The sequence below is a fragment of the Equus quagga genome, chromosome 5 (assembly GCF_021613505.1).
Source record: "Equus quagga isolate Etosha38 chromosome 5, UCLA_HA_Equagga_1.0, whole genome shotgun sequence".
NCBI lineage: Eukaryota > Metazoa > Chordata > Mammalia > Perissodactyla > Equidae > Equus > Equus quagga.
In genome coordinates, this window is record NC_060271.1 from 30,429,211 (window position 1) to 30,442,764 (window position 13,554).

Below are 13,554 nucleotides of genomic sequence, written 5' to 3' on the forward strand. Positions count from 1 at the left end.
TAAATTCCAGTCTAATCTTAGACTTTTTTGTACTAAACCTGATCTTCTGATAAAGAATGGGAAGTCCTCCGCCTATTTGTAGTGGCAGCCTGGCACATGCTCCTCTAAGGAACATCTTGGAGACTGAAACCACATTTACTGAATATATAAACTAACCATGGGTCAACGCAATCTTAACTCGGCATTCCCGAAGACCTATGGAAGAAGAATAAGTAAACCCAGCCTACTAGTGTCTGACGTGTCTACCTGTCGAAGTGCTTTTTTTCTTACAGTAACTCTTTTACTGTTTACAAAAGCCCAAGATGTAGATACTATTACCCCACTGGGGACACTAAGGCAGCTGGTAAAAGGTAGAACCAGGACTGAAAACTGAAACACAGTATACACGGCTTCAGAGTTCACACTCTCAACCACACTGCCACAACCACGTAACACAAAGATCCAGTCTTCCAAATGATAACTTAATTGCCTACTTGAAATATTAATTCCAACAATCTTCAACTCTGAAATAGACTATTTCAGTGCCCACACAGGGAATACGAATGATATTTCAAGTCAACAATCATCCTCTGGCTCTGACTTTGGGATCTCTGATCTCAAATATTACAAGAGAGAACTTTTACAAGCAATACCAAGACAACACCAGAATCCAGCACAGGGGGCCCTGCCGAGACATCAGGACAACGACTGCAACTCTTCATCTCAGCGGCTGTCAAACCACAGCCTCAGGGCCAGAACAGTCATAGACCGTCCCTCCAATCTTCCTGATTTAGCAAGGAAGAGAAAGTAAATCTGTTCATTTCTATCTAACATAAGGGTCATTCTGAGGCACTAAATCAAAACAGCAAATATGAACTGAGCCCAAAGATTTGCATCATCCTCTCAGCCTATTTCTCTGGTTTCTTATACAAAGATTGACATGAATTTAACAGGCATTTGCTTTTCCCCAATCATATGATCTTTTATTTCTTCTTTTCACACCAGCTTCCAGTGGAATCAACCCTGTGCAAGGAAAAAAAAAACTCCTGTATATTCCTTCACCGAACTTTTATTGAAGAAGAAATGAGTTCACACAACTAATGCCATTAACACAGTGCCTGGCACGTAGAAAATGCCCCATAAGCCGGCCCCGTGGCTGAGTGGTTAAGATCGCACGTTCTACTTCGGTGGCCCAGGGTTTTGCCGGTTCAGATCCTGGGAGCAGACATGGCACTGCTCATCAGGCCATGCTGAGGCAGCATCCCAAATGCCACAACTAGAATGACCCACAACTAAAACATACAACTATGTACTAGGGGGATTTGGGGAGAAAAAGCAGGAAAAGAAAAAAAAAGATTGGCAACAATTGTTAGCTCAGGTACCAAAAAAAAAAAAGAAAGAAAGAAAATGCCCCATAAATGTTTACATTAGTTCAATTAAATATGAAATATTCTTCTTTATATTTCTTCTCTTATGCATTTGGGAAATGAAACAGAAAAATAAGTTAGTGGGAGTAAGCGTCCATTCTTTTTTCTTTTCTGGTTTTTTTTTTTTTCGGTGAGGAAGATTGTTGCTGAGCTAACATCTGTGCTGATCTTGCTGTATTTTGCATGTGGGATGTCGCCACAGCACGGCTTGATGAGCACTGCATAGGTCCGCCCCGGGGATCTGAAGCAAACTTAACCATTACGCCACCAGGCTGGCCCCCACATCCATTCTACAGATAGACAAACCAAATCTTCCTAGCAGTGAAAAAGGCCTGCCAGTCAGTGAATTATGAGTCTCAGGGGAAATATTTTCCTTTCTAAGATGATGGTGTAGTGCTCCTTCCTACATTATAGCTCTGAAGGCTCATACTTCTTAAAAATGCCTTCCCTTAACATGCACCCCTTTCCAGCTACCAACCCGTCTCTTCTGCATAGCCATCGAGCTGGCTCTGCACACTGACTCCACTCTCCGACTTCCTATTCACTCCTCCACCCACTCGGTTATGGCTTCCCCATCACCACCCCACCAAAGCCGCTACTAGGAAGGTTACCAACGACTCCCAGGCTGATAAACCAAATAGATCCTCATCTTACTTGACACAACTGGTCACTCCTTCCTTAAAAACCTCCCCAAGAGCCAGCCTTGGTGGCCTAGCAGTTACAGTTCAGCGCGTTCCGCTTTAGCAGCCAGGGTTCAGTTCCCAGGGACAGAACCACATCACTCATCTGTCAGTAGCCACGTTGTGGCGGTGGCTCACATAGAAAAACTAGGACTCATAACTAAAATATACACTATGTACTGGGGCTTTGGGGAGAAAAAAAAAAAAAAAGAGGAAGATTGGCAACAGATGTTAGCTCAGGGCAAATCTTTCCCAGCAAAAAAAATAAATAAAAATCCCTCTCCTAGCTTCTTTGGTACCTAGCTCTCATGGTTTTCCTCTTCTCATTAAAGCTCTATTGCAACTCCTCCTTGTTCTCCTTTTCCACCGTCTTCTGTGTTACGTACCCACTATGTGATGAGAATTCCTCAGAACATGGCCCTGGGCATCTTCTTTACTCTTCACTCATCCACAGAATGATCTCACACAGTTTAAATATCACATAAATAGACAGATCAAGTCCCAGATTTTCTGATCTGCTGGACTTCTTTCTGAGCATCAGATGTGAATATCCAACTTTCTAGTAGACATCTCCACTTGCCATCTCAGTCATCTCAAACTCAAGTCAAAACTGAACAGCATTTGCCTCTCCTCCATCTCAGTAAAGGGCATCTCTATCAACCAGTGATTCTAATTAGACATTCAAGTCACTTCTTACACTTCTCTTTCTCACGCAACTCCTCCTTCAATATCTTCTATTGACTCCACTTCCAAAACTTAATTCAAATCCATTCTCTTCTCTCCATCACCACCCTAATCCAAGCCACCGTCATATTCCTTGACTGCAATGGCCTTCAAATAGTTTTCCTTGTTTCCACTCTTGCTTCTCTTCAATTCATTTTCCACAGAGTGGCCAGACTACTCATCTTAAAATGCAAATCGAATCCTGACACATCCTTGCTTCAACCCCTTTGAGAACTGCTCTTCTCACTAAGGATAAAATTCACATGACATACAAGGACCTCCATGATGGAGCCTACCTGTTCTCACCTACATCTCACCTTTGCTCTCTCTATTCCAGTCACACTCTCGATTTGTTGACTATTTCCAGCCTTTAGATACGCCCATTCCTCTAGCTTGGAATGCTCTTCCCCTCATTCTTCTCCCAATTACTATTCATCCTACAAGTCATTTCTCAGAGAAGCCCCCACTGAGCTTCCATCTAAATTGGCTTTCCAGCCATTCTTTCTCAAGGCACCTTGTTCTTGTCCTTAACGTTATCACTTACTGTCTTTATTTGTGTATTTCTTTAACATAAACCTCTCCCACTAGACATAGGTTCCAGGAGGTCTTAACATATTCAAATTAACATGTCGAAACTAAACTTCTGATCTCCTCCCCACCAGAACTAGCTCCTCCCACAGCCTCCCCCATCTCAGTTAACGGCAACTCCATCATTCCAGTTGTTTAGAACAAAACGCTCGGAATCATCTTTGACTCCTCTTTCTCTCACATTCCACACCCACTCAGCAGGAAATCCTGCCATCTCCATCTTAGAAATACACCCAGAATCAGACTAGTTCTCATGTCCAAGCCACCATCACCTCTCGCCTGAATTACCAAACAGCCTCCTAATTAGTCTCCCTGCTTCTGCTCTTGCCTCCCTACAGGCCGCCCTCCACAAGGCCACCAGCATGTCCTGTTAAACAGAGGCAGCATCCCCTATCACGCTCCATACTCCTTACCCTACTTCATTTTTCTTCACAGCACTTTTCACTAGTAGACATACATTTATTGTTTGCCTCCCCCAACTGCATACGAACACCATAACGTTCACTGACGCAGCCAAGCCACTAGACAGTGCCTCGATATTGTTAAATGATTCCATGAGAGAAGAACAAACACTGCTCCAGCAGGCAGAAGTCGGAGGTGGGGGGAGAGGCTGGAGAAGCCAAAGATATTTCAAATGAAGGAAACACCAGCAAAAATCCTTCAGGAAGGCAGAGAAGTACGGGAGGTTCAGGACCAATCTAGCTAGAACAGGACGTCAATCTGCAGCTGGAGGGAGGGATAAGACGGGAACTCAAATTGGGATCACGACCTGAGACTCCAAAACCCAGATCAAGGAGTTTGCGTCCAACTTAATAAACTAGACAGTCGGATCCATTTACGGTTTGAGACAAAAAGTATTGGTTTTATTTTAGGTAGATTAAAACTACAGAATATAACACACAACTAATCGCCGAGGGAAAAAAGTTTCTTTACACAACTGACACTACAGCACACTTCGTAGATTCAGTGATACTCCCCACCCTTCATCCGTTAGCACACAACCTAACACCTCACTCATCTCCGAGTCAATAATCTCATTTACGTTGCTACATAAACCATTTCTTAAGGTCTTAATTCAACTGAATGTTAAAAAGCACATGAAACAAAAAGTCATTGTATTATATAAGAAAAAGCCAGCATACACCATGACTCATTTACCTACCGTCTGACAGTCTGTTAGGCTGTACTGTGAGCTCCTTGAAGACAAGGCACCTGTTCTTACTCCTTTATCTCCCCAGCACTTCGTGCATGGAAACTATTCAAAGAGCGTTTGCTTCTGTTATGATCCCTGTACTGTGCTCGAGTGCGCCTAGGCAAAGATTGCATCTTATATATCGTCCAACTATAAAATGGGCATACCTTACCTATCGCACAGATAGGGAATGGGAAAATCAATGCTAAAAAATAATTTGGATTTTCAGAAACAGTTTCTCCAAAAGAGCACAAAGCAAGGGGCTTCCTTCAAATCATTTAGTCAATATCCATACTTTGAGCAATTCAAGGTGTTAGCAGATTTCACAACATAAAAGCTTGCTTTCTTCCAGAAAGATCAAACAGGGTAAATGCTCTTTTAGTGCCATTAGTAAGATAAATCCAGACACAATCTGAGTTTCTTTGATAAAATCTAAATACAGTAAATTTTCTTTAAACCAACTCACTTACCACATGTTACACATTCAACTGGGCTTCATTTTCCATTCATTCAAGTGTTCTGCTGTCATGAAGAACACTACAACATTATACATACACTCTCATCAATAATTCATGCAAGTTTATGAAAAAGACTAGAACATATAACAAAATACCAACCGCAGCCATTTCTAGAAGGACGGGTTGTGAGTAATTTTGATTTCATTTGTGCTTTTCTGTGTTTTCTAAGTTGTCTACAGTAAACACATACAGCTTTTATAATTGGAAAAGGACATATTTTTAAAAGAGTATAATACATACAAATGAATATACTAGGAAGCAGAAAGGAAATGACATTCCTTTTCAAACTTAGGGCCAATATTTAAACTAAAACAGACTAAGGTTAGATAATACTTATGCTAAGTCATTTTTTTTGAAAGTATGTTTGCAATCGGGGTCCTGCTGACAACTACAAAGTGTAAATAAAGTCTATGTTATTGATGACTAGCTATAGTTTTTACATGATTTGATGAAGAATCCACTATCCTAAACATTTTTAAATCAAAATTTAGACTCCTGTATTAACTAAAATATGCTGTAACCCAGAACATCAAGTAATATAAAACTTCACACTCTTCATAAGTTTACGTCTCTGGAGAATTTTCAGTTCAGTCTTGGGCACACGTATGTTCAAGGCCAAAATGTCATTTCTTAAGTCTAATCACCTTTTTTCTCAATTAGTCTACGTAGTCTGGTCTCAAGGCTGCCACGCTGCCATTTTGCTAAGTAGCACACAGCCTAATCTGGTTGTCTTTAGTTTCTAATGAACTTTCACTCTAGTAACCACCACCTTCTCTCCACCTCCAAAATAAAGGCGCCGGCTATTCGAGAAGACGTGCCTGCAACTCACATATCCTTAAAAGCTCTTAATTACTTCAGCTTTCATCTAGTTGTTCAGTTTCGTATTTTCCAACGTTTGTTCAGTTCTCTTGTTTTCTTCTATCACACATACAAATAAATAGCTATGCTGCGCGCTGGTACAATTCAATACTTAAATTATTACAGATGATTGACATTTTTACAACTATTATAACAAAAACTAAATCCTTTTCATAAGAATGAATTATTTCACATGTAAAGTTGGAAGTAATAATTTTATAAGCAAAGAAACCTGCTATACTGCTTGCTTAGAGCCACACTGGATTTCAGCTTCAAGAAAGAAAAAAAAAAAAACCTATGAAACAAATATATGCATGATGAACTCCACAGTCGATACCTGGCCCCGGTTCAAATAGTGTTGCTTCTTCAACATATTAATGCTAAAATTTAAGACACTCCTTGTCCATCGTTGGCATAACTTTGAAATAAAGTCTTATTTATCTACATTAAGTTAGTTTCATAAATTTAGAATAATAGAGTCTCCTGGTTTTATATTTTAAATAAAGGAAAATAGAAACCAAATAAGGCTAATTGCTATTCCCTGTACCAGTACTTGGTACTGAGCGTTGCGGGATAAGAGCCAAGTCTCAAAAAAGACAACAGGAGCAAAAGTTCCAAGAGAATTCACAAACCGATGCCCTGAACTAAACTTAGATGTCTGTTAAATCATACTTGGATGGTGGGTAGTCATGACCTAAATGTTATTTTTCCTTTAGAAACTCCCTTTCCATACAAGAGACTCTCCAACGGGCAAACCCATCCTAACTTACTCCCTTAGTGGATCAAAATCTTAATCCAGGCCTTAATCACCTTCCCATCCTGCCTGACACATTTCCCTTTTATGGACTCACTAATTCCCTACCGAGGAGACACCAGAACACAGAAGCTCCACAGCACTAAGGAAGCAGGACGTGGGAAAGTCTTGCTCATCCTCCTGTGACTGGCTTCTAGGCACCTCTGTAAGCATCCTTCCACACTGTGAGACAGCCAGGTCCTCCGCACTGCCTCTTTCCTACCATTGTTCACAGGGTGTTGGCTTCTCAAGCATTCAGTTGCCTTCGCTCAGAACTCTCCTGTTTCTTCCCCATTTGAGGTCCTTTCCTCTCAGAATTTTACATTTAACCAAAATGATCACCTTGGTCTTTGCCGAGAATAGCATTGTTAGGTCTTCAGCAACAGCTCAGACAAAACACAGCAAGAACCGAGTTCCCAGGAACTTCACATTTTTACATTCATTTCTATCTCCTGAATTTCCCCCTCTGGAAATCTCAAACGAATGGCAAACCCATTACATCCAAGGTAACATCAGCTTGATGTTGAGTTAGCTTTTGTTCAATTATTAAAATGAAGTTCTCAGCATCATTTCCTATAGAAACTTATTTCATTTGTCTGTGGGGTTTTTTTGTTTTCTGGTCTTTTAAAAAGAGGTTGAGGGGGGCCAGCCCCGTGGCCGAGTGATTAAGTTCTCGTGCTCCCCTTTGGCGGCCCAGGGTTTCTCCGGTTCCAATCCTGGGCATAGACATGGCACCACTGGTCAGGCCATGCTGAGGCGGCATCCGACACAGCACAACTAGAAGGACCCACAACTAGAATATACAACTATGTACTGCGGGGCTCTGGGGAGAAGAAGAAGAAGAAAAAAAAAGAGTGGCAACAGATGTGTTAGCTCAGGTGCCAATCTTTAAAAAAGAAAAAGAGCTTAAAGCCTGCCCTTGAAACAAAACATAAGGAACTCCCTCTTTATACTGGCAAAACAGCTGAGTTTGCCACTAAGGATAGCAGGCTCCATTTGTAGGATCCATTTGCACCTTGCCAAATGCCACTGGGCATTTGTTGTTGAATAGACAGCAATCCAAAAAATAGGAAAGTGTTGGGAGAACCAACAAGGCTAGGAAAATTGTATATAGTATTAGCAAAAACCTATATTAGGTTTCAAAAGTTTCATCCTCAACTTTTAAAGAATTTGCCTCCCTGGCACTATGGAATGGAATCATTCCTAGTTCCTTCTTCTTTCAAAAGTCTCCATCTATCTATTGTTTCCTGCATAAGGAGCTGACAAATGATGTCAAAACTAACATTCCCTGTCTTGGCTATTTCCAATCCACCTGTTCCTTCCACTTCTTCAGGGTCAAGTTTAAGCCTCCTTCCAACTTTCCCCATATCTTCTAGCCCAATCTGATGTAAACCACACTTGACTCCTTAAGCATGCACCACCTTGGATTGTTTTCTTTCCAATAAAACTTATAAACGTAAAGGCAGAAAACGTTTATTAATATTTCTTCTATCTCCCACAGCACCTAACTCAGCATTAGGCACTTAGATCAAGCCAGGAAACGCTTTAAGTCACAGATAATCAGATGCAAGTGACTTTAACGACCATCTAGCCCAAACCTTTCTTCTACACCTTGCTAATAAGAATTATGCTTTACAATCAGAAGTCACCCTTTACTCTTTTAGAACAATGGTTCTTAACCCTTCAGTTAGGAATTCCCAGAAAAAAAGGACTCACACAGAATATTTAAGTAATTTCAAGAATTTACAGAGCCCCTTGAATCCTATTAATGAAGCCCACATTTAAGAATAATACAGCATCATCAACAACAAAAACAGGCATTGGCTGTGTGCCAAGCACTGTTCCTAATGCTTTGCATAGAGCGGTACATAGCCAGATCACATCTCCCAGCATTCCTTGCAGTTAGAGGAAGCCACGTGATTAAGTTCCCCCCAGTGGCATATGAAAGGAAGACAGGTAGGACTTCCAGGCTGGGGCCCTTAAGAGAGAAGCGCCTCCTCCATATTCTCCACCTCCCACTGGCTGCAACCAGGACTTCTCAGCCACCAGCTCTGACTACTCAGAGGAGGACAAAGCTCTAGGGGTTGGTGGAAAAACAAGCTGGAAAGAGCCTTGGTCCATTAATGACTCTCAGGAGGAAAGCCACCTCGACATGCAGAACAGCCGCCATGGACTGCTGGGGAGGAAGGAAATAAACTTCCAGCTTATGTGAACCATTGTTTGGGGCATATTATTTATCATGGCAGCTTAGGCTACCCTAATTAATACCCAGAGATTACCAGTTAATCCCCTCAGTAGCCCTATAAAATTGTTATTATTATTATCCTGATATTAGAAAGGTCAGGAAACTGAGGTACTGAGAACTTAAGAAACTTGCCTGACACACTATTAGAAGCCAAATCCAAGCCACGCAGTCTGGCTCCAGGGCACATGAGAAACCCTGCCAAGTATCTCAAAAGAAACAGTTATGCTTATGTGCTGAGCCACCCCGCACCAGATTAATTTTTCACAACCACCACCCCTATCCCCAGCAGCTCAGTGGCTATTGCCAACAGTGATCATCCCAATTCAAAATGGCACACCAACCACTTTAAATTCTGGCCAATAAAACTAAACTCTGCAAAGAGACTCTTCCTAAAACCCGAGATCAGAAATACCACGTCCTCATCCCAAAGGTCCTAATGGGGGGGTGGAGAAGGCAGCAGCGTCATAAGAGCTGGGTTTATCCTAGCAAAAGAAAACTCCAAAAATCCAGGCTCTTCTCAACCTCTCTCATTTTGTGGTTCAACAGTTAATATTTACTTTTACCCAATACAGCAATCTCAGTTTCCAAATTCTAAACAAAATCAAGAAGAAATACTGGTGGAAAATAAGGTAGATACATGAAAAGATTAGAAGTACTAAATAACAGAGGGAGGTTATAATAAAAAAAAAAGTGAGTAGATAAAACTACATGGGGTTTTGGAGGCTGGAGGGTAGGGAAAGTTGAACGAAGGACCAAGGTTTAAGACTCAGACCATCAGGATCTAAATAATTCCCAACTGCAAAGCACGGCAGACACATCTATTGACAGCAAAATGCTCAGCAAGAAGGAAACAATCTAATTCCAACCATTTGCTACTCTCTTGTGTTCCAGGCACCTAAAACAATACACAGACTTCACCCTCAAGGACCTTATTATCTATCTAGCAGGGGGATCTGCATGTAAACATGAACATACAAAATGACACACAACTACCATTTATTTGTTTACTGGGTACTACACACTGTTCTAAGCTTATTACATGCTACATATATTATTCATTTAATCCCATGAGGTTGGCCTGTTAATATCCCAACCGTGCAGATGAGGCACAGAGAGGTTTAAGCAACGTGTCTTGCGACGCACAATTAGTAAGTGGACAAATTGGATTAGAAACGCAGGCAGCGAGCAGTCAGATAAGAGACCTTATGCCCTTGCGAAAGGGTGTGAACTTCACCCTACTTGTCAGTGGTTCCCAACTGGGGCCGCTGAATCAAAATATATACACGGATCAGGTCCCCCGGTATGGGGGAAGAAGGCCTCCCCACGGTTGACAATGGCTGTCTCCGCGAGCCTCTTACTATTGAGAGGGCGTCCTATCCTCTGAGAGGTGGTAAACAAGCAAAAATGGAGAAGTGCTTTATACAGGTGATGGGGAGTCAGAAAACAATACCCCCAAGGAAGGAAATGTAGCTGCAGGTCCAGACAGACTAGTCGGGAAGGTCCTGGGCTATGTCTCCGAAAGCTAAAGCTCCTTAAACAGGTGGGCTCGACACCCCTTCACGCTCAGGTGCTTTCCGTGTACGGAATAGTTTCCTGCTCCTAACAGACACCTCCCGGCAGAAAATGAACAGTTTAACACACCGCACTGGACAACCGCGGCCTCTGCCCCCTCACCACTTTCAAAATAACTATATTTACAAAGGGTAATTTCCCCCATTTGCATTTTCCACCCATAGGTTTTTGAGAAAAAATCAAGAATATTCTTTACCACAATTTACCTGACCCTTTTTTCCCCTTTCAAACAACTGTTCTCATGACCTCAGTACAAAGTTTTGCCTATGCCGAATCACGGGGCAGCAGAAAACATTTCACCTTTTATTTCACAAACGAGGAAAATAAGTCTCAGAGAGGGAAAACAACTTGCCCAAGGTAACCCAGCCAGTGAGTAAAGAACTGTGTGACTTGACCCTGGTTCTCTGCCACCAAGCCCCGTGAGAACGGCTTACAACTAGTAGTAAGCAGGACGCTTTTAGGTGGTACAAACATTTTTATTTTAATAGTTATGCACATAACAAATATTTCACCACAACTAACCGATAGCTGCACAGGTGTTATTGCTTAGGGCTAAGCTACGTTCGGTTTTTTGTGAGGATGATTAGCCCTGAGCTAACATGTGCTGCCAATCCTCCTCTTTTTGCTGAGGAAGACTGGCCCTGAGCTAACATCCCTGCCTGTCTTCCTCTACTTTCTATGCGGGACGCCTACCACAGCATGGCTTGCCAAGCGGCGCCATGTCCGCACCCAGGATCGGAACCGGCGAACCCTGGGCCGCCAAAGCAGAGCATGCAAACTTAACCGCTGTGCCACCGGGCTGGCCCCCAAACTACGTTTTTAAAAAAGCAAATTGTATTTAGTAAACACGGATCCAAAACAAATATGGAGAACTGGGAAGGGGTACACTAGTGACTCAAATTTGGGAAAGAATGCACCACACCCCTCTCCTTCTAACTGAAGAGGGTATTAAGCATTGAGCTCTTCCTCTCTAGTTTATATACTTCATTTCCTTTTCTTGTCTTGTTGTATAGGCTAGGAGCTCCAGTATAAAGCTGAAAAGAAATCATTACTAATAGTATCCTTATCTCATTCTACATTTAATGCTACTTCTAAAGTTTTACCATTAAGTATCATGCTTTTTTAGATTTTTAGTAGATACAGTGTTTTTGAATTTATGGAAATTCCTTCCTATTCCTAGCTCAATAAAATTTTTTGAAGATGATCTGTGACCCACCCTTCTCCCTTCCACTCCTCTTCCCTTCTCTTACTTCAGGTTCCCTCCTACCTTGCCTGCACCTTAAAGGACAGTATCTGCCCCCTGAGTAGCTGGGACTCTCAGAAGATACTCTGAGAGTTCTGTAGTTGTCTGCTGTTTCTATTCCCTGGACCGAAACACTTCCAAAACTGATAACTGAAAGAAACTCCTCAAACAGGCAATGTTTCGATCACTTGCAGATGGTTTCTTTTCTCCATCTCTCAAACACACCCTTCAATGTCTTCCCTTCTTTAAAATAAAAACTCAAGAGAAGCAGAACAAAATCGTTCTAGATTTCTGTTAACTTTCCAATTCAGAGCCTAGTTCTGAACGAGCTTGCTTAAGCAAGTGACGAATAGAATCCCAAGGATTTTAAAGAAGTTTTGAGGGAGGCAGCTGGATCCAGATGTTCATAACTTCCACTCTCTCTCCTTTGCTAAAATAAAAAACATCAAAGGAAAAGAGAAGGGGATAGGGGTAGCTTTTGTAAGCAAATAAGGCAGAGCCAGGATATAAAAAGTAAAGAGAGCCTCGTTAAAGCCCAGGCAAGTTTCGAATTCTGTCCCTCGCCCGTTTTCCTGTCAAAAAAAAAAAAAAGGCACCATGTCCCGAGGCCGCCCCGTCAAGCAGCAGCCAGGACGTTGCATCATGCAAACCCTCGGAGTCCGAGAAGCCAGAACCCAGATGGTGAGAGAACACGAAGGCAGGAAAGCCCGAGCTGGGAAACTCCGTCGTTCCCGGAGGCCCAGGAATGTCTGCTCTTTTCTCAACCTTTTTCTTAAGATTGCATCGAAAATTAAAGTTACCGTTTCAGAGCAGCGGGCGGGGGGACGGTAAACCGTTCTTCTAGAAGGCGTTCCAAGAAGTCGAGTTCGCCGTCTCCCGACGGGCCCGAGGCTGGGGCTCCGGGAGGGGTGGGCTCGGGGGTCTGAGCGCCGGGGGGTGGGGGGCGGTGACAAGACCCGCCCGCCCTGGTCCCACCCGCACGGGGACGACCGCCTGGCGCCCGCGCCCGCCGCCCCGGGGACTGGCTTTCCGGGGTCCCGGTGCACCCGGCTCCCTCGACGCGCCCTGGGCGGGAAGGCGCGGGGGCCGGGACAATGGGCCGGGGCGCGGCGGGCGAGCGCTCACCTTGACGAAAAGCTCGATGATGGGCTCTTTGTCCTCCTCCTTCAGCCCGTTCAGCGGCATCGACAACGCCATGGCCGGCTCGGCGGGGCTCCGCGGACGGCGGCGGCGGTTGCTGCGGGCTGCTCTGGCTGCGGGTTCCGCCGCGCGGCGCCTCCCTGGACCGTCCCGGCGTCGAGCTCGCCTCCCCGCGGATGCTCAGCGCCGACCCACGCCCCGCGCGACTCCCAGGCGGCCGCAGCGCCCGCCGCTTCTAGCCGTGGGGCGGGACAGGGGCGGGGGCCCGGGGGCGGGGCCTCGCTGGGGGCGGGGCGTCTCTGCCTCTCCCGAGCAAATAGGACAGCCGGAGCCCAGGGGGCGTGGCCTCGGGCGGGGGCGGAGGAAGGCCCGCTCGGGCGGCCCAGGGGGCGTGCCCGTGCCTGGGGCGTGGCCTTCACGGGGCGGCAGGAGGCTCGGGCTCCGGCGGGCGGTGGGCGGGGCTCCGGGCCACGCCTCCCGAGGGGGCGGGAGGGAAATTCCCCGGGGGCCAGAGCCTGACACCGCCTCCCGCCGCCGCGCGGGCGCGTCCTCGCAGCTGTCGCTGGCTGAGCGCCTGGTGACCTCATGCCTTCGGC

At 44.4% G+C, this 13,554-nt stretch overlaps 1 protein-coding gene across 1 annotated transcript in view; it reads right to left on the reverse strand.

Moving 5' to 3' along the window:
* The window catches only part of CLIC4 (chloride intracellular channel 4), a 64,633-nt gene extending 51,450 nt beyond the window's left edge, over positions 1 to 13,183 (reverse strand). Inside the window, exon 1 of the mRNA XM_046660601.1 lies at positions 12,944 to 13,183. Coding sequence (XP_046516557.1) covers positions 12,944 to 13,015 — 72 coding nt within the window. The 5' untranslated portion in view covers positions 13,016 to 13,183. The remainder of the gene's footprint in view (positions 1 to 12,943) is intronic.
* Positions 13,184 to 13,554: the final 371 nt, after the last annotated feature.